At 40.8% G+C, this 19,188-nt stretch overlaps 1 protein-coding gene across 1 annotated transcript in view; it reads right to left on the reverse strand.

Moving 5' to 3' along the window:
* Nucleotides 1-19,188, reverse strand: part of kirrel3b (kirre like nephrin family adhesion molecule 3b) — a 148,328-nt gene that overhangs the window by 6,820 nt on the left and 122,320 nt on the right. The window contains exons 7-15 of the mRNA XM_063906201.1: nucleotides 15,315-15,463; nucleotides 15,005-15,132; nucleotides 14,413-14,539; nucleotides 7,006-7,106; nucleotides 3,813-4,011; nucleotides 2,352-2,459; nucleotides 1,845-1,928; nucleotides 1,417-1,526; nucleotides 621-707 (exon numbers count right to left, since the gene is read on the reverse strand). Of these exons, the coding sequence (XP_063762271.1) occupies nucleotides 621-707; nucleotides 1,417-1,526; nucleotides 1,845-1,928; nucleotides 2,352-2,459; nucleotides 3,813-4,011; nucleotides 7,006-7,106; nucleotides 14,413-14,539; nucleotides 15,005-15,132; nucleotides 15,315-15,463 (1,093 nt within the window). The remainder of the gene's footprint in view (nucleotides 1-620; nucleotides 708-1,416; nucleotides 1,527-1,844; nucleotides 1,929-2,351; nucleotides 2,460-3,812; nucleotides 4,012-7,005; nucleotides 7,107-14,412; nucleotides 14,540-15,004; nucleotides 15,133-15,314; nucleotides 15,464-19,188) is intronic.

Raw genomic sequence — 19,188 nt, forward strand, 5'->3', positions numbered from 1 at the left:
ATCTGCCAAATAGCATTTTGATGCTTTATTGCAGGAGTTACAAGAGCTAAAGTGCTTTCAAGTGCGACGGGAGAACTGAAAGCAAAGCCCCCATACTGATTGGTTCATGGCCGGGTAAATGGGTGGGCAACAATATGTATAGCATTAACCTCATTTTAATTACAATAATTTACTCCTGGTTTCGCTAAAAAAGACACATTGGGTCAGACAGATTTCGAAGAAGATTACAAGTCTAGTATTGAATATTAATGCAAATTCTGCTAAAAGAGCAAAATCAGTGTACCTAATAAATACCCAGAAGCACTACCAGTCCTCTATGTTTTTCAAAACATTCTCTATGGTTTGAGTAACACTTAAAGATACTTAGAAAACAGCTCAAGGGCCACCAGCCTTCTATTTCTTTAACCACCTTTGATGAGAGACTAATTAATACAAGTCAGGCATCTATCCAAGTGGGTTTGCCTCTGGAATTAGCCTTGAAAATGTACGTGTAGCAGGAGAGATATTAACACTTTTCTGCTATTTTGGTCCCAGAGTTAAATACACAGCATACCCTAGAGGCGTTCTCCCCCTCAACACTTTTTACTCGCCCTCATACTGTCGTTTTTCACGAGTCGTACCTTAATGTGCTGATACTCCTTGTCTTCCTCTTGTAATACCTCCAGCTGCTTCAGAACAGACTCCTGCTGGAACTCTCCGCGTTCAACCTGCAAGGAAATCAAGAAAAGTATTTACAAAGAGTCTGTGTAGTTTCCGAAACTCTTCCGCTCACACATTTTGAGGCGGAAGTATTTCACTTTCATCTCTTGTTATTCTCTTAATATCAGTCAGTCATGTTGCACCTTCACTCAGAGCTGGCAGGGAGCATTAATAATGTATCCGTGAATATCTTTTATTTATCTTAACAGAATGCAGATTTGTGAGTGAGCTCAGCCCATTTCCCTGTACTGAAACCAAGTACTCAACGTATTAGGTATTTCTGACGGAAAATGTAAAACCTCCAGCCGCAAATAGCCGAGTCCTGGAGCAAGTTTCATAATCAAAACACTGGTGCGGATCCAATGAGGAAACAGTTCTTGTGTGTCTAGAAGGCATGTAGATAGAGAAGAACACCCACTATAGGATTACCCAGTATGCATCTGCATAGTAACAATGTAACGGGGTCGGTTCTGTTCATCATAGTGATAATTATAGACACTATGCCTTCACTGAAGCATATGAACATATTTACATGCCTTCCTGCTCATTCATTTCTCATAAAACACATGTTCCACAGGTAATACAGTAGCAAAACAAACCACTGATACACAATTAAAATAGACGTGACACCCTGGGAATGGTAAGAATATACACAGATAGTATTTGTTAAACAGAATCAAAAAGTGAAAAGTAGTATTTTGTGACACTCACACTCACCATCAGTTGTTTCATGGAGGTGTGTTCTTCGTTTTCCCGTGCCGCGTTGTGGTCTTTGTGGACGATCTCCACCCGGATGTCATTTTTCGCCGACACGACTCCTTTCAGATCTGGCAGAAACAGAACGCATGTATATCTCAATAAGCCGGAGAAACACCATGCTGTACTTGTTGACATTATAATTTCCCCTAAGTGCAGTTTGCAGTATTACAGAATTTAGCACAGATCCCTGGGTTTGCTTTGAGAGAGCTCCCACATTTCCCCAAACAAAAAAAACAAAAAACATTACAAAACATTATTAATCATTTGGTTCCAGCCAACACAAGATTATCTTTTCCTGCACACATATGCAATCTCACACAGCCTTCCACGGTGGCTCATTCTCTTTGGGATAATGCTGATGATACTGTCATATAACAAAGTCTTACTTTCTGTCTTAATTTTGCTTGCAAGTTCTCTCTGGTGAGCACAGATGGAGACGGGCAGTGAGGGCATAACCAGGTGCGCTTCCTCTGTAGTATACAGACAATAGACATGCTGAAGGGACCAATAGTACAAATCTGTTCTTGGATAGAGACAGTGGCTGACTGCCTCTAACCTGAGTCACTTGGTACATGGGTGGGTGGCAGTGAACATGGCGCAGGATGTAAATAGCCCTCAAAAAAGCGAATGCAGCCAGACTGAGATTGCATGGAATGAGCCCTTATTACAATCTGGACAGCACAAAAAGATGTCCATCTCAACAAGCCTTATAATCTAGCATTCAGTGTGACATTATGTTCTGGCTAAATCTGTTTCAGGAATTCTTGCAAGCATATTAATGAAAAAAAAAATATCTGCATTTAAATAGATGGACATTTTTTTTTCCAAGTGTGCTTTGGGGGCGATACAGTACTTTGGCATGCATGCTTCAGTGGATGTAACAGGAGACGTACTTCTCTGGGAGCGTGTGCAACAGAATGCTCCGATGGTGCCCATGAGGACAATGAGGGCCACAAAAGCTCCCACTGCAATGCCGATGATAACCGCCACAGGGAGAGATTCTGCGGAGAGAAACAGGGAAAGATGTCCTTCAACCGTAACTTATGACAAACATCTAGAATGTTCACTCACTTCAATACCTGACAGAGAGTACAAAGCAGCACACAGTCGTAATGTAGAGGTCAGGCACACACATGGACAAATACTCCTCGTCTCTGCTTCTTTTCTGTCCCTGCGACGAACAGGAGCTAAAAAACATTTGCCTTTTCTCCTCTCTCTAAGGGAATGCAACATTAGGCTATGAAATAAAAAATACACAGGCACAGCGCCAAAGACAAACAAGTTCTGTTCTGCTATTCAAATGAAAACGAATGATCAAACCTTTTGCTATCGGTGCGGTTACACATTTTCCTACTAATATTATCTCATTATCCTTCTGTCCAATAACTTTTAATTTACACTCATTTAGGCTAATAGAACACTTTCACCGGAGGCTTTTCTTTTCATTGAGTACAAGATTGCGTGCATTCGTTTAGGCATAATCATGTTTGTGCGTTTCTGCGAGGATGTTACAGTGCATTAGCGAACGGGAAGAGATTGCACTTGCATCTACACGCTGTTCAACATTCAAGCTCTCATTAAAGCACACTTTAATGACCTGAGCTACCAGCCCACGTTTATGACCTTCTCGCATTTTAAACAAATGCAAAACAACCTAGTCCTCTTCCTACACCATTAAAGCCTATTTAATGTCTCCATTGATCAATGTCACTTTCACATAAGCAGCTTATAATTTATCATTTGCGATAAGTGGATGGAAAACACAGCTTCCCCTAAGGTAGAGGGGAATAGGTCAGCCGACAGAATAGTATTAATTTTTAAGACAATGGTTTAATTCCTTCTTTTAAATATAGCAAACAGGAAGCACGGCGTGTTCTATATTCAGCAGACAGTGTATGCTTAGGGGTCAGCACTCGCAATTACCAGGGAGCTGCATTTTATGTAAAACCAGAAAAATAATTTGTCAGGAATCTATCATCACAGCTACAGTACATCAAACGCTTCAGGATTCAGGCCATGCGGGATTTTCAAGTCAATTACAACTCTATCAAATTAAGTTTAAGTGCTGTATACAAATAGTTTTAGTATATACTCAAAATTCTATATGTTCATAGATTAAACACAACTACAATGTGAAGTTTTTGTATTTTCTATCAACAAATTGGTTATGGCATCAAGCATCAAGCATACTTGTACACAAAAGCACATTCCAACGCAAACACACTCGATCACACAACCTCACAGGCGCGGTGATGCACACACAACACCACAGCGTTGTCACCATCTAGCACTAAAACCACAGTCATGTGATTTGAAGAAGAGGAAGGTGGAACCTGTCGAACCTTTGCTCCCACCTTGTTCCTTAAGGCGTATGATCTCGGTGTCCGAGCCGAAGCTGTTCCAGGCGGTGCAATTGTAGATGGTCTGGAAGTCCGCCGGGACGATGTTACTCATGGTCAGCGTGGAGATCACTCCTTCTTCTGTAGTGACGGTCTCCACGGTGTAGCGGCCGGACGTTCCAGACTCCAACACGGTTTCCTTCCATGACCAGGCCTGAAAAGAAGTGAGGACATTTCTGAGGATTCGTGGTTCTGTAGAGCAATGTTTTGTTGTTTATGTCCTTGTAATGTTTGTGTTTTGTATTCTATAAGAGGGACAGAATGCACAATCATTGGTAATCCTTTCTGGACCTTGTCTCAACAATTAGCTTGGAATGAAATATCTCATCAACTACTTTAAAGAAGACGTGTTAAGCTAATTTTCAGGTTCATATTTTGTTTCTCTACTGTGACATGTTTCCATGCTTTAATGTTCAAAAAGGCCTTTATTTTTCTCATACTGCCATTGCTGCAGCACCTCTTTTCACCAAACCAGAGCCCAGTCTGCTCTGATCGGTTAGCTGGTCAGCTCTGTTGTAATTGGTCAACCGCTTAGAGATGTCCCGGCCCTATCGCGTACAATGGGTTGGAGCGCTAGTCAATCAGATTTGGGATTTTTCTTCTGGCACAACCAGCAGGTAAACATTTTGTTAACAATTGAATTAATGACCAAACTAATAGTTTTATGATTAAAATGAAAGTGATTACATGCTAAGATTGCACACATGGTAAACATGGCTGTTACTCTGAATGTTAGTATGTTCATTGTGAGCGTTGTTAGCATTATGAAATTAGCATTTAGCTGAAAGCGCTGCTGCAGAGATTCACAGAGCTGTTGGATTTAATTTGGAGGTGTCTAATGGGAAAATGCTAACCCTCATTATATGATTACACCTATTATGTTCTTTAAAAAGTCTTGCAGTGTGTCTGCCAGCGTTTTGTCGCTAAATATACCCATCTCCATGGGAACTCAATGAACAGGACAATCTGAACGTCTTGCTCTACGATATCAATGGGGTGGTTACGTCTGGTACCAGAAGGTATGGGTTACCGGTCGATGCACTGCCATTGGTAAATTGTGTCTGGTGAATGGCTAAGTGATTCAAGGAAGTATCAGAGGGAAATTAATACAATACTGTTGTAATCTATTGTGTTATGGTTAAAATGTTTTTGTTAACTGGCCCTTTGCTGCTGTTCATCCCTGTTTGACAAGCTGCCAGCTCGCTCAGATGTCTCAGGCATCTCTAGACGGAGCTAATGTTTAATGGATAATTGCAAATTGTTTGTACTGTAGGCAAATCTCTTCTCATCGCAGTGTCTGAATTACGGTGCTTTATAGATTTGGCTTTTAGGAAGAATGGGAGTTACTGATTGTAGATCCGTGATTGCTTTGAATTACCGGGAAACAAGAAGGTCAGGAAATAGATACCGTGCATTGTGTTGTAAACAGTTAATGAAGAAAAAGGGCAACAATAGAAATGTTCTCCAATAAACATAAATATGGAATAACGACAAATCCATTTCTTAACAAGTAGGAAAAAAATGTCTCTTACTGTAACATGTGACGGGACATTGCATGCACATTTGATTGTATCACAAACAATTGTGCTGTTATGAAGTATTAAGGATTTGTTCAGGAAGCAGCTTATTCTGTTTTATTTGTTAATAAAACATTCAACTTTTAAAAAATGATTCTATTATGTCCAGAAACTCAGTGGGTTTGAATTTTTCACAATAAGGTTCAAGGATGTGATGGATCTGATAATGCATGGTGTTTAACTCTATTTTACCTCACTGTTGTTATTTTGTCTGTTGCAAACTAGCACTCGCTATAAACACTATGATACTTGCATCGGATAGCTGTTTTCAGTCTGTCAATGTATACTGCATCTGTCCTTACCAAATAAACGATAAACAAATCAAATACAATATGATTGACTGAAGTGAAGTGGGCTGATGTAGGACAACAATAGATATTTGCATATTCTGGATTTATTTATGCAGTGCGATGATAATGTAACACAAACCTTTTCTTGGGTACTTTTGTTTGGACACACTTGGTGTAACTTCTTTTATGAGAACTACATTATTCATTTTTGCTAATGTCCAATTAACACATTTTTCTATACTTGATAAAAAAGTGTGACATTTTTTGTTAATCCTCAGAGGGAGTAACAAAAACACTGTACTTTAAGCTTGCAATAATGGACAGGTGGTTAAATGGACTTGTGAAATGCAGTGTTACATCTTTACAAACTGTGTGTTTGAATGGTTTTCCTTTTTTCTTGTTTTAATAACATTTTGTGTAATTTCTCAGGATGCTGTATGATAACAGAAGATAATTGACCCGTACCACAGAGGGGACATTTTACATTCTGCATTTGACCCATCCTAGTGTTAGGAGCAGTGGGCTGCCATTTTGCACAGGACTCCTCGGTAGCACTTGGTCTTTTTCGGCGTCTTGAACCGGTGACCTTCCGGGTTCCCAAGCAAAGTCCCTGTGGGCTTTTCCACCACCACCGATAATAGTAATTCACAGTAAAATCCTTACAGATTTTTGCTCATAGAAATTGAATTTACTTGACAACTGAGGTCTAAAATGTTAATTAGTGTTTACATAAAACACAAGAAAGGAAAGCAGTATTGTTGCTTAAACAGTTTTGAATACAGGATTACCATTTGTAGACCCCAGGAGTCCCTCCTTTAAATACACTTGATATTAATTATGTGGCTGGTTATACAGCAATATAATAAAAACACACATTAGATGACAAAGTATGGCAATTAACCACATGTAAACACACAAATTAATAACAAGCGCAACGTGAGCTCTGAGAGTAGGCTGTTTATATAAGGTCCATAAATCTTAATGGGATCAGTGCTAACAGAGCACAGTTGTGCATTCAACGAGAAATTGGTAGTTCAAACTGTAATTGAAAGCCGACCTTTTCACATGAACACAAATGAAGAAATTCTTATCTTTACTCATGCATGCTGCCCAGGTGTAGTTAACAGATCTATTGTTTACTCAAGCATTATGTTTCAGACGCAGATATGAGAGAGTGATCGTCTAATTATCATTGTTCAGGCACCATCGATCCATGAAATATCCAATCATGATTATAGCCATGATGAGATAAATATAAATAAATAGTCCTGATGTACTTACGATGCGGTCTGGAGGAGGTGTACTCCGAATGAAACATTTGATTTGTCCTTTTTCTCCATGTAACGCCTGCTGAGTCTGTGTACTGGAGATAGTCGGTGGGCCTGAAAAAGAATCATAAAAAAGTTGGAGAATTGAAACATAAATAATTGATTTTCTGGTCAAAGTACAATTCTGCTCAATAGAGCTTTTGTGGCACATTATATGCTAATTGCTCCCCTGGTACAAGTAGTAACACCTGAATTGTTTTAGTCATTTCGAAACTCCTGGGGAAGATTGCATCGCAGCGAGATATGAACGTGACTCATTCCTCGGTACAATCTACACAAGGACACGGCAGGACGGAACGAAGGTCATGAGCTGGGGCCCAGACCTCATTCTGGATCAAGACATTGTTGATTTATGGCTGGCTTGATTTCTCCCGTGGAGATAAACGTCGCTGGAGAGTGCTGCAGCAGTTCTTTGGAGCGTAATCAGCACTACACAGATGGAAAGAGAAAAATGCCATTGTGGGGAGATAACACACTTGTCGCAGTGTATCACCTCAATCAATTTGCTTGCAGCAGATTCAACCCCTGAACCAAAAGGTTGGCAAAGAAAACGTAAACATAAAGCCGCAGCTCTCTGTAAATAGAAAACTCAAACAGAGACGCTGTTTATTGTATTTCCGTGCAGTTTTGTGTTATTCATTTTATAGCTGTAAATGCACAACAAAAGGAAGGTTTTCCCATAGGAATTTTGCATTTATGGTGTTAGCTTAAATTAAATGTTTATATTTCAAACAGGGTTATTTCCATCTGAAGGTATGCACTCGGATGCAGCGTGTATTAAACCACGGTCAGGCTACAAGATCTCGCCTGACAAGGGCAGCTCAGCCTAAACGACTGGTCTGCCTGCCATCTGGTCTGGAGGCTGTTCACACCAGGTGACAGCACTAATATGAAGACAAGATGTCACACATGACCCGATTCTGTCCCTCAAGTGTATTTCCCCTTTGGTCCTGAGGAGTGTAACTGAATTCCATGGGAAAAAAAAGTGCAGAGACAATGCTTTACATTTAATGTCATTGCTGTACAACAACATCACTTTGGATGAATTGTGTGAAGCATATTTTAATGTTACCCCTTAATTATGTTAAGGTTAACCATAGGGTTTTGAAAGACAGCTAGTAATCTTGCTGAAACCTCTAAACATCTACACTAGCAATATATTCAAGATGTAACAGCATTAACATCCTAAAAACGTTAATACACAACTGTTTTTGTAATAATATACACAGACTCGGAAAGAATTAAGAGACCACTTCAATTTTTTCATAAATCTTGATCTCTACATGTTTGGCAGCCATTCCATTCTCAAAAGACGTACCTATAAAAAATAAAACAAGAGGAACTGATAATGCTGAAGTGGTCTCTTAATTTTGTTTTTAGATGTATATATATATTGTATCTTTTATTAGTCGCTCTTACTCTTCTACGTTGGTGTAATAATTTTTACTGTATTTTTTTATAATGATCTTTTATTTATTGTATTTCAAAAATGGAGCAAATGTCACAAAGCCCGATTTTCCCCAGGATGAAGTCCTATGATTCTGATTTTAGTTTTTCTGATCTTGTATTTGTGTCGACTTGATAGCTAATTACCCTTAGATTAGCGGAGGGTGCGAGCTATGAATAGGAAACCCTAGCCAAATGATCTGAGGGTCCTAGAGTTGGTACATGGATGTAAGAGTTTGGAGATGTATGAAGAGGCAAGACAAAGGAAGGCCCCGTGGAGTGATGAGTAGTATCTTGAGGTCCAGGGATATAAGAATTGTAATTGCAGATGTTTTTCTTTATATTGGCTTTCACCACCGTCAATCAGAGATTTCAAGTTTCAACATTTTCACAAATCAGACACCCCTCCTGATCCACCTAATCACGCCTTGACATAAAAAAAATGTGCCTCAATCAGAAGACTTGATTATGTTCACATTAGAAGAACATGATTTAGGTGTTCTTTTGGTGAAATGCCAAATGAACAAACAAACCCAAAATAATCGCTTTGATCCACCTCCATTTTTTTAGAACTCAAAGCTGGTGATGATCCCACGAAAATAAATTCCATCTCATCTTTCTTGAATTATTTTTAAGAAAGTCGTTAAAATCAAACATTAATCACGTCTGGTGGTTAAGGTTAAGAATGTGGGTTTGAGGGGGTGGCAAGTGAGGCAGCTTCTTGATTAGTGAGAGAAGTATCTTCTCAGCCAACTTCCCTCAAACTCTCACTCTCTGCCATCTCTCTGACGATACATAATTGCAGTTTATTACCTGTCTCTTATTAAAATGAATTAGCATTTTAATGAGACTTTGCCAGATGGCGTCTTGGTATGCTACGAGAGGATGCTGGAGGCTGCAACTACTGCAGAATCAATGCTGCACACAATTTAAGAAAAGTTAATCTAAAGCCCTTCTTTCACAGGATTGTCAGACAGCACTAGTACAGCGTGCATGCGCTATAAGTTCATAGAAGGACATTTTATTTGCATATCTATCTGGAGATGATATTATTGGGTTTGTATGAGCTACAACTGTCAACACAGGGTAAGATCAATGGCTTGTGGGCTGCTAAAGGGCGATGTTAGTGGATGTGGAGGATCTATTCTATGGATCAGGGCTGCAAATGAGGAATATAATTAGATAGCTGTATCTCACCGGCTCAGACCGGGTTGAAAGCATGTGTGTGAGTACGTGTTTGCTGCTGATCAGAGCACAAACACGTCGGTAGTAGCGAGGTGGGTGGCTCTACAACATCAATGTTAGCCACAGGGGAAGCAATCAAAAATGTGGGGTAAAAAGTCTCATTCATTCATTTGAGGAGGTGTTCACTCTGGAGTGGACATTGCAATCTGATTACACAATGTCAGTGTGGGTGTCAAAAGGCCAGGGCTTACATTTTCTTCCAAAACTGAGGCATCTGCCTTGAACAAAAGCTTGACATTTCCCCGCTCCCTCATGCCGCTCTTTTGATATCTCTCTTTTCTTTGGAGATAAAAGGGAACATGATACACCAACAGGGCAACTGAAACCGAAGAAGAGGGCCTGGTGTGGTCACTGGTGGCTCCATTCTCCACTGGGAGAGACCCATGGTGAGGGGATCATGTTTAGTTGAATAAACTACTTCAGTTTTTGAGGTATATTCACACTAAAGCTATAAATACAAACGTGTATATATGTATACAAATTATTTTAGACATTACAGTCTAAAACACATTGGTAAGTGAGAGTAAGTGTATTGTTATTTATCTACATAGCTTGTGTGTGCGGGTGTATAGCTGTGGGAGATAGTCATTACTGCCGATTAAAGGGTAATTTCCCTGCTGTTTAAGTCCATTTGTGCTATATATATATATATAACAGCAGTGAGTGGATGAATGACATTTTACAATACATTTCATTACGCTGATGCTTTTATCCAAAGCAATTTACAGCAAGTGCAATCAAAAGCAAAGACCTGCATTCCCCTCAAATCGGCAAATCACAAAGAATTTAATCTTCGTCTGTAATTGGTCAGCTGAGGCAGTCATCACTTTTAACTTGTGCAAAAATAATCTCACTTAACTTTTGCAAAAACAGTCCCTTTTTTCCCCCCCGAATGTTCCTGAAAGCCTCACCACGCTTTGGCTCAATACGTCTTTACCACAGGGACCAGACTGTCATTTCTCCCCATGTCTTTTGCTGCATGCAGTGTGAGCCATACTGTCATCGCTCCACACTGTGAAATACATTTACAGTAATAACTCAGAACAGATGACACTCCTCAGTTTATTCTATATTCATAATTAGCCCTTTATCCGAATATGAGGAATCAAAGGGGACTGAAATAATGATTGAAACTAGTATTTACAGACATAGTCTTTGTGGTGCAATCACATTAATAGATTAATCTGCCTCATTGCAATATACACACTTTAATCTAACACTGGATAACCACTGATTTGTGTCATGTATTCAACTATCCATTTTTATTACTTCATTATTTTGGCCTGTGGGATTAATCGTTGTAGACATTTTATCTGTGAAGCTACTAAGATCTAAATTGAAATCCGTAGATTATTATGAGTGGGAACTGACCTCTAATGTGCTGGCTGCTTATTTCTAAACTTCCTTTCCACTTCACTGGAAGTACCGAGGGGCATAGCTCAACCATTTCAACTCCCTCCTGGGAGAAACAGAGCACCTCGGAGAAGTTGACCTCAGATCTGATGTGCTCCAAAAAACCTTCCAAGTCTAAAATTCCGCATGAGCTTTCCTGTTATAAAACCCCACTTCTAGCTTTTTAAACATAGTGAGGATTTAGTAGAAGGTATATGCAAAAGTGAGTCTTCCACGCATGCAAATTATACTGTATATTATCATGCTGAAATGTATTTGTCAAATTAAGAGTGGGTTTGGATTGGTTTGATATGTGGTTTGACATCAAATTGGGAAGTGTGTTCGAACTGCATTGCATGGGGATTTTGTGTCTAAGCAACATAAGCTAACTTTAAATACTTAACTGGTCCAACTAGTCTCAAGGATTTGAGACAGATTGTCAGGAATAGGACATTTGAGTCAGGCTAATCCATAAGATTTCAAGTATTCAGTAAGTTTATCCAAATAATTCCTGTTTGGAAATGTTGTGTCAATTTTTGGAAGGAAGCGGCTAACCAGGTGAGACCAGCTGTCAGCAATATGATACGTCTTGCTTGAACACTCTGCTGATAATCACAATCATAATTTGCAGTCAGTATGAAGTAATTGAGTTTGTACTATGCCCAATGTTAGTATGAACTTTGAACATCACAGCCCACGTGTGTTGCATTTCAAAAGCAGTTTTTTCCTTCATTCATTTGCTGTGCTGCTAACGGTGTCGGTGACAGTTCAAATAATGCGTATATGCAGAATAACCAGAAACAAAAAGGCTGGTCAGAGAGACAGACAGCAGCAAAACACATATATAAAAACCTGTTGCTTTGTGGGATTTCACTTCACTTTCTGTTGTAATGGGCTTTTTAGCAGCTGCCCAAGTACTGTATGCCGTTAAACATATTGCGCCTATCACAAATCTACAGATCTTGGTCATATATTGATTAATGTGTATTGCATGAATATATGGTCCTTAAGTATACACAATTTAAATCCTTTCAAGCATGTCAGATAACTTCTAACTTCTGCAGGACTGTGGTTAAAGCCATGCATATATTCAATGCTATACAAATAATCTCATGCATGGACGTGCACAGTCCTCTCATATGCACGTTGTTGCTTGGCTAGTGCATTTGAGACACTTTTCCACTCTGAAAATGTTTGACTGGAGTAAGCAATATGTATCCATTAGTGACTTAAACACAAACTGCCTCCCCTGCTAGCTGTTTGATTATAATTAAATTACATTCGTCCCCAGGGAAAGCAGGAATCCTCATGTCTACGTGGTGTGCCACAGTGGGAGCCAGTGACACACAACGGCAGAGACGCGAGAGACAGATGGAATGACAAATTATAAACACATGTAATTTAAATGATGGCTTTAAGAAATAGGGGGATAACTGCAGGGAAAACAAACAGAAACGAAACATTTAAATGTGCAGCAGACACTGAACTCGTAAAATATGCACAGCATTGCCCGAGATCTACTGTATCACGGTCGCTTGCTCATCCGTTATGTTAATCATTCACTGTCTGAAACCATTGAGTCCTGCTGATGTCAGTGATGTAGGGCTTAAAAGCTGATGAGAGTTAAGGAGCGCTCCCATTTATCTGCAGCTGAGACTGTGGCATAGGACAATCAATGAACCTCGGGAGGGAAACAACCCCCCCCCCCCCAACACGCCACCACTTCAACCACAGTGTTTGCACTTTCACAAGTTTGACAATCCGATTCGCCTCAAGGAACGACTCAAGATTCCTCATGTGGCTCGGAAAAAAAACTGATGAATTTCAATTATTCAGAAGGGTAAAAGGGAAGCAGGCTTTTGAATGTCAAATACCAATAGAGGCAGGGAGGTGCAAGACACAGAAGAATAGAGGATGCATATGAGGAGATAAAAAGACAAACTAGACATCCAGGACTTGCTTGAATGAAGTCCGCAGAAACTAAATAAAAATGCCATTTCAGCTCTTGTTTTACGTTTCCCAGTGTGCTCGGAGTTATGTGGTGTTATAATCTTTATTAAAACAATCTGTCTTCTTTCTCTAAAACAACATGTTCTCCAAAGAGATACATGGAAATGTTCTGAGATATTGTTAGTTATGTATTCTGTTTAGACATTAAGGCGGCAGAAAGGATGCCAGTGTAGGTTGCTATCAACAGAATTGGATAAATTAGTCATGATTTTTCCTTACGCCTCTTCTCTGCCTTGATATCAACCAAATTCCTGGCAAAGAAGGAGGGGGCTTGTTGCAGTTCATAGAAAGTCATGGTTCTGATCTTGTGCTGGAGGGAATACTGGTATCCCATTCTCTCTGATATGCAAAGCTGACGTCTGGGTTTTGAAAAGAAAATCTTTACACACACTGTTTGCTGCTTGATGTATCTTCAACCCCAAATCAGCACCAGGGTTGCTTACAGGCAAACTCTCTTGTTAGCTTTCAAAATGTACGACGATCTCAGCATTAGCTCAACCTCATCTCGCTAGCTACTTAATAACCTTTTTTTCGTTATTTTTGGCTCAGGTTTCTCTCAGATGGACACATGGAAAGTGGAAGACGTAAGATGTAAATCCCACAACTAAGAACCTCTGCCACAGCGAAGCATGCTTCCTGAATAACAAGCACTGATAATGAAGTCATTTGTTTGACAGTTGCCAGGTCTCCCACCATGGCTGGTATTCATTAGTCACTCAGTGCCTCAGAAAAGGCAGCTTCACTTTGACTCACACAGAATATAATTAGCATTTTAGTACATTTCACCTGCTCATGCAATGTGTGACCATATCTTGTAAAGAGTAAGTCTCTATTTATTGCTTTTTTTCTTCAAAGGCTTTACGAAGATGGCAGTTGATGTGTTTTACCACTTGAGAAAATTCATTAGCATGTGCATGCTATGTGCCACATACTGGTGCGTTAATGTGTGTGCATGTGTGGGCTTCTGTTGTGCAACTGTGAATGCCTGGTAAAATGAACCGTGTCTCCAAGAAACTGCGATACTGAAAACAAATGAGAATACAGGGGAGAACTAAAGCAGCATATTCTGCTGGAAGTTTTTCAGATTGAAAGCTTTTGTAAACCACGGAGGGAACAGAAGACCGACTCCTGTGACAAATTGATTTCTCTTTGCCACAGTTGACCCTAGATCCTCAGGATTCACGCTTGTTTGTGTATGCATTTGACAACTTTGTGGGTGTGCATCTGAGCCTGTCTCCGTGAAAGACATATCAATAACGCAGCTTACCATTGACAGTGAGAGACACTTCCTTCTCCCCTGCTCCTACACGCGGGACCACAGCGCGGCAAACATATTTCCCAGCATCCTCCTGTCTCACGGATTTCAGTGTCAGGAGGTTTTCATTGCTAAGAACCTGCAGCAAAACAAAATCAAAGACGATCAAACGCACTGACAGCAAAGGGACCTTCACATATGAGTTAGCAACAAGGCAATGTTATGGGAAGGCGAGACAGAAAGGCCCCATATAATACCTTAAAGGGCACCTCTCCTCAATTATTAAAATCCAATTTAGTATCTGAGCTCAGTCGAGAACATGGTTTGGCTTGGGCCTTTGATGTTGACAAAGGGAAAAGGTGGGATTTCTGAATTTGTGGATCAAATCAACAGATCTCATTTGAGAACAAGTCATCCTAGGCTGGGAATGTAATGCCTCAAAATCTTAGGGTTAACACGCAAGACTACTACATCAAATAAACCACCAAGAGTATTTCATGATGTTGAAAAAAATATGAAGTCCAATATACAAGCAGGCTTTATCAGAAAAAAGCAGCTTTGACTCTTTTTTAAGCCACAGTATTAAACAAATCAATACACTCACCACTCCAGAGCCCCTCTTCATCCACACTATAGTAAGAGAGGGATTTCCTGTCCAGGCACAGTTGAACACGGCATCAGATCCAAGGTCCACCTGCAAGGACTGAGGCTCCGCCGCCATGCGAGGACCAACTGTTGAAATAAACATCATTTATTGTCAATGCTACATCAATAATTAAGCATCAGCTGTGTTGGCGGCAGCCCTCCCAGCTCCGCGTCAAAATAAACAAGACAGTAAGGAGCCATAAACCATGCATTATCACGTCAAGGTCATTATTGGAAAGGCTTGCAGTATTCCTGAAGGAGCCACTCACAGTAGACGTCAACATTGCGACTGATGTTGGTGCTCCCAAGAGGGTTGGTAACCTCGCAGGAGACGGGTTCGGTAAAGAAGGAGTGGTCCACAATAACCTCATATGTGTCGCCGGAGACCTCCTTGATTATGCTCCCTCCTTTGGCCCACCTGGTGAGACAGAGATTAGAAGACGGTTGGAAATGAGAAATGAAGGGAAAAGGGGGAGAGGCAGTAAGACAGGTTTTCACCCGGTCTTATGTCAATAGCATTCTTTTGGGCGATAAATCATCATTCTGGAGAAGGTTTTTCTGTGCTGGCTTCAGCATATTTTGGTGGCAGCCCTCCATGCTGTGACAAGCTCTCTGGTGACTGGGAACAGACAGACGTTCCTCATTACGCGAGGCAGAGAGAGCAGCGCAGAGTGCCAGCTAAGAAAAACAAATCACAGAATGATAAATGGGTAGCGCCCTTACCTATGAAGACATTGGTTGACACCGACTGTATTACACACAACCGCTGATGTAAATAAATTGACACGGGATCACATAAAGAACATCTGTTTGTGTTTGTGAGTGATAGCTTCTGTGACAGGGATACAGATCCCAGCCACGTGTTTAGATGACACTTTTATGATGTCACGGGCAGCGGCGTCTCGCTCTGCATGGTGTGGATGGCTCTCTGCTGCTACATCAGACAAGGCCCATTTATAAAAGTGAAGCGAAGGCATCTGTTGACGTTTTTGGTCTCTTTGGAACATTTTGACGGTGCTGTGGGACATACAGTGCATAGTGCATCTAAACTCTCCCATCCTCCACAGTAGAGATGTCGTTGCATGCTGATGTGGAAACAAAAAAACAATGACAACAGAACCGGTGCCTGCCTCCATCTTTATATTCCTGACGGTACGGAGAGCGGTTTACACGGGAAAGGGAACTCATTTGTTTTCCATGACTAAGCTGGCCTCATGCTTCACTGAAATGCTATCATTTAAATGAGAACAGATTACCTCATTCAATCAGTAAGTGAAGTGAAGCAGAATCCTAATTGGGCTTCCTGGGATTGTTTTGCACTTTTTTTTCCAGTAGTACATCTCTTCAAAGTTGTTTTTATGTGTGACAAGGATATAGCAGAGAGCTTCAAAACAACTTTGTTTCCAAAAATGTTGGGGAAAAAAAGAGTGGCCAGTTACATACCTGGTAGTACTACTTTTACAGTGTCTGACTTTTCGCACCAAAAAACGGATGCATACTCTGCTTAGACGGAGAAGTGTTAACAAAGATATCGATGGTATAAGTAAAACCTGGTTGTAACACGTTTAAAAAACTCAATAAGCAGGTGGCAATCTCTCCGTATGGTTCACTGTGTGGCCAGCTTTTGGTCGTCTTCAGCAGATCGAGTTATCCAACTTTTGTTGAAAAGTTTAGATGTTTCGATTTGTTTTCAGAGCACTTTATGGACTTCTTCATCATATTGGCTTATCTGGAGAAACAACATCTAAAGTCCATTTCTAAGCTGTTCTGGAGTCTTCGATCATCTCATAAATAGTAAATAGTGCCTATAAGGAAAACAAATACCAACGGCATCCAAAACAACTGGATAGACTACATCAGCATTTGAAGCCCATGTGACATGATCAAATGCTAGCAAATCTTGAAGCTCTGGTGGAATGCTGACCATTTAGACAATTACAATGATGTATGATGCACATATATCATTTTTACTGTTTCCACCTAAACTTTACCAGCTCATACTGTAGGAATTGTAAGAGAGTAAGGACAGATGTTCGGGCAGTCGGTTGCTCCCGATAGGAGGTTTGCGGCTGCCAAGTTTGGGAGCCCTTGACGGTGTTGGAGTGAATAGAGACTGAATGCCTGTGTCTGAGGGGAGCTCTGTTGATGTGCTGGGCCTTGTCCAAGACTCATGTCTAAACATAGCTGGCCCAGGGTAACACAAACACCTGCATTCCCTTCGGGAGGTTAGAAGAGCCAGTGTGAGCTTACTCAAAAGCTGACTCACTTTACACTGCTGCTTCCTATTTAGGGATTTGATTCAGACAAAAGGTGTGAATCCTGTGCGCTCAACAGTATCTCTGTGGCTGTATGTTTCAGGTAGTCATTGGTCTGTAAGCGAACACTGTTGTAGAGATAACATGTGTGCCGTTAATAGAAGCAGAGGATGAAGGAGACATGGAAAGGGGGGGGGGGGGGGGGTAGTTTTGTATTTGCTGAATGTGATTAAGGTAATAAAACAGTTATAATTAAATTAGTCAGATATCTGTGCCATCAGCATCAAGACCCACAGTAAATCAGGTCCCACAGTTATTATCGGCATGGTTAAGCACAGCACAGCTCCGCTCCATCCTCCCGCACATGCATATCTAAAGTGATGACTATAAAATTCTCAGAGAAATATAACCCAAAAAATATGCAGGTTTGGTTGCAGCATGCTGTAATTCTGACATGGACATTAATTACAGAGCTATTTTATTTTTCTGTCAAGAAATAAAGCGAGTCCAGGAATGTAGCATACCATCTATTTGAAAACAGGGTGATATGGGCTATGCCATTAGACCTCGAATAAAAATGTTTTAAGTGGCATTCAGGTCACTTCTTTTTTTACCTGTTTGATAATCAGTTTGATAGTGAACTGTACAGTCGGGTTACAGACTTTTAATATTCAGTCCAAACTTCTCAGGGTAATTTTCAGCTTGTTTTGGTCGCATTGATTGTATTACCAGGAACCGTGCACTTTAACCTACAAGTTTGCAGTGAATACATTACGATGCATTGCACCTAGGAACCGACTTTAACACACCAACATTTTAGAGTCCCATTACCATCTTTGACAAATTCAAAGCATGTGTGGCTGCTGCTAATGTTTGCATACAACCAAATAATAATCCAGGAACTGAAACAGTGACATGTTTCACTTAGCTACCTCCAACTTTTGCTTATGGAGAATGTGGTGACAGTCTGAAGCAAACAAAAATCCAGCAGTAACAACAACAACAACAACAAAGAGAATACAAGTTTGGTGAGGATTGGAATGTGTCATGCAAGGGATCGGGTTTTGTTGTCGTTGTGTGCATGCTCGTGTGTGCAGACATGGGACCTGATTTGCTTTGTCTGAAATTCTTTCTCTTCTCTCTGGTGGGTTCTTGTTTGGATCTGAGAAAACCCTCTGTGTCTTCATCAGAGGCTGGTTGAGTGATTATGATGTATGCCAGCTAGCCCACCTACCATTATAAACAGTAATGAAGATGTTCCGACCCACTCGTCTTTCCCTCTCAGAGAGTGTTGATTCCCTGAGTGCCGAGTGGAAGGCATGCCCATTACTCTTACTTCATTCACACTTTCATCTTCTCTTCCAACCCCCGCCTCACCAACACCTCCCCGATCAGCTGACTTCTTCTCTCTTTACTGCCCCCTGGAGCTGTGCTCTGGCAAAAGTTCAGGTACCTGTAGAAATATATCTTATTTCCATTTTCACTTTCAAAGGCAGATTTATTGAACCGGGGTGGCAATCATGACAGGTGTTAGGCAGCAGGAAGCACCATGCCTTTCACTAGTGCCCCCGCTATCTTGGGTCTGTGTCTCAAGTGTCCATTGAATTGGACGATGGCAAAGTGGCGCAGTGCACATTGGGAATGGATGGCTCTCTAGGGGATGGAAAAGAGGCCATCCGTCTAAGAACTACTCTGTCCTTGTGCTGTATCTGATCTCGGGTAGACAGAGTGTATTAGCACTGAAAGATGGCCCCACAGTGCTTGACCAGCTTCCTGCTCTCCTCAGTGATATTGCTCTATAGGGGGGATTTTGGGGGGGCTGTCTCGAGTTGAAACTTCTCGGGTAAGCATTATGAGCCCCAAAAATCCCCTTTCTACCATGCCCTGA

This window comes from Eleginops maclovinus, chromosome 18 (assembly GCF_036324505.1).
Source record: "Eleginops maclovinus isolate JMC-PN-2008 ecotype Puerto Natales chromosome 18, JC_Emac_rtc_rv5, whole genome shotgun sequence".
Taxonomy (NCBI): domain Eukaryota; kingdom Metazoa; phylum Chordata; class Actinopteri; order Perciformes; family Eleginopidae; genus Eleginops; species Eleginops maclovinus.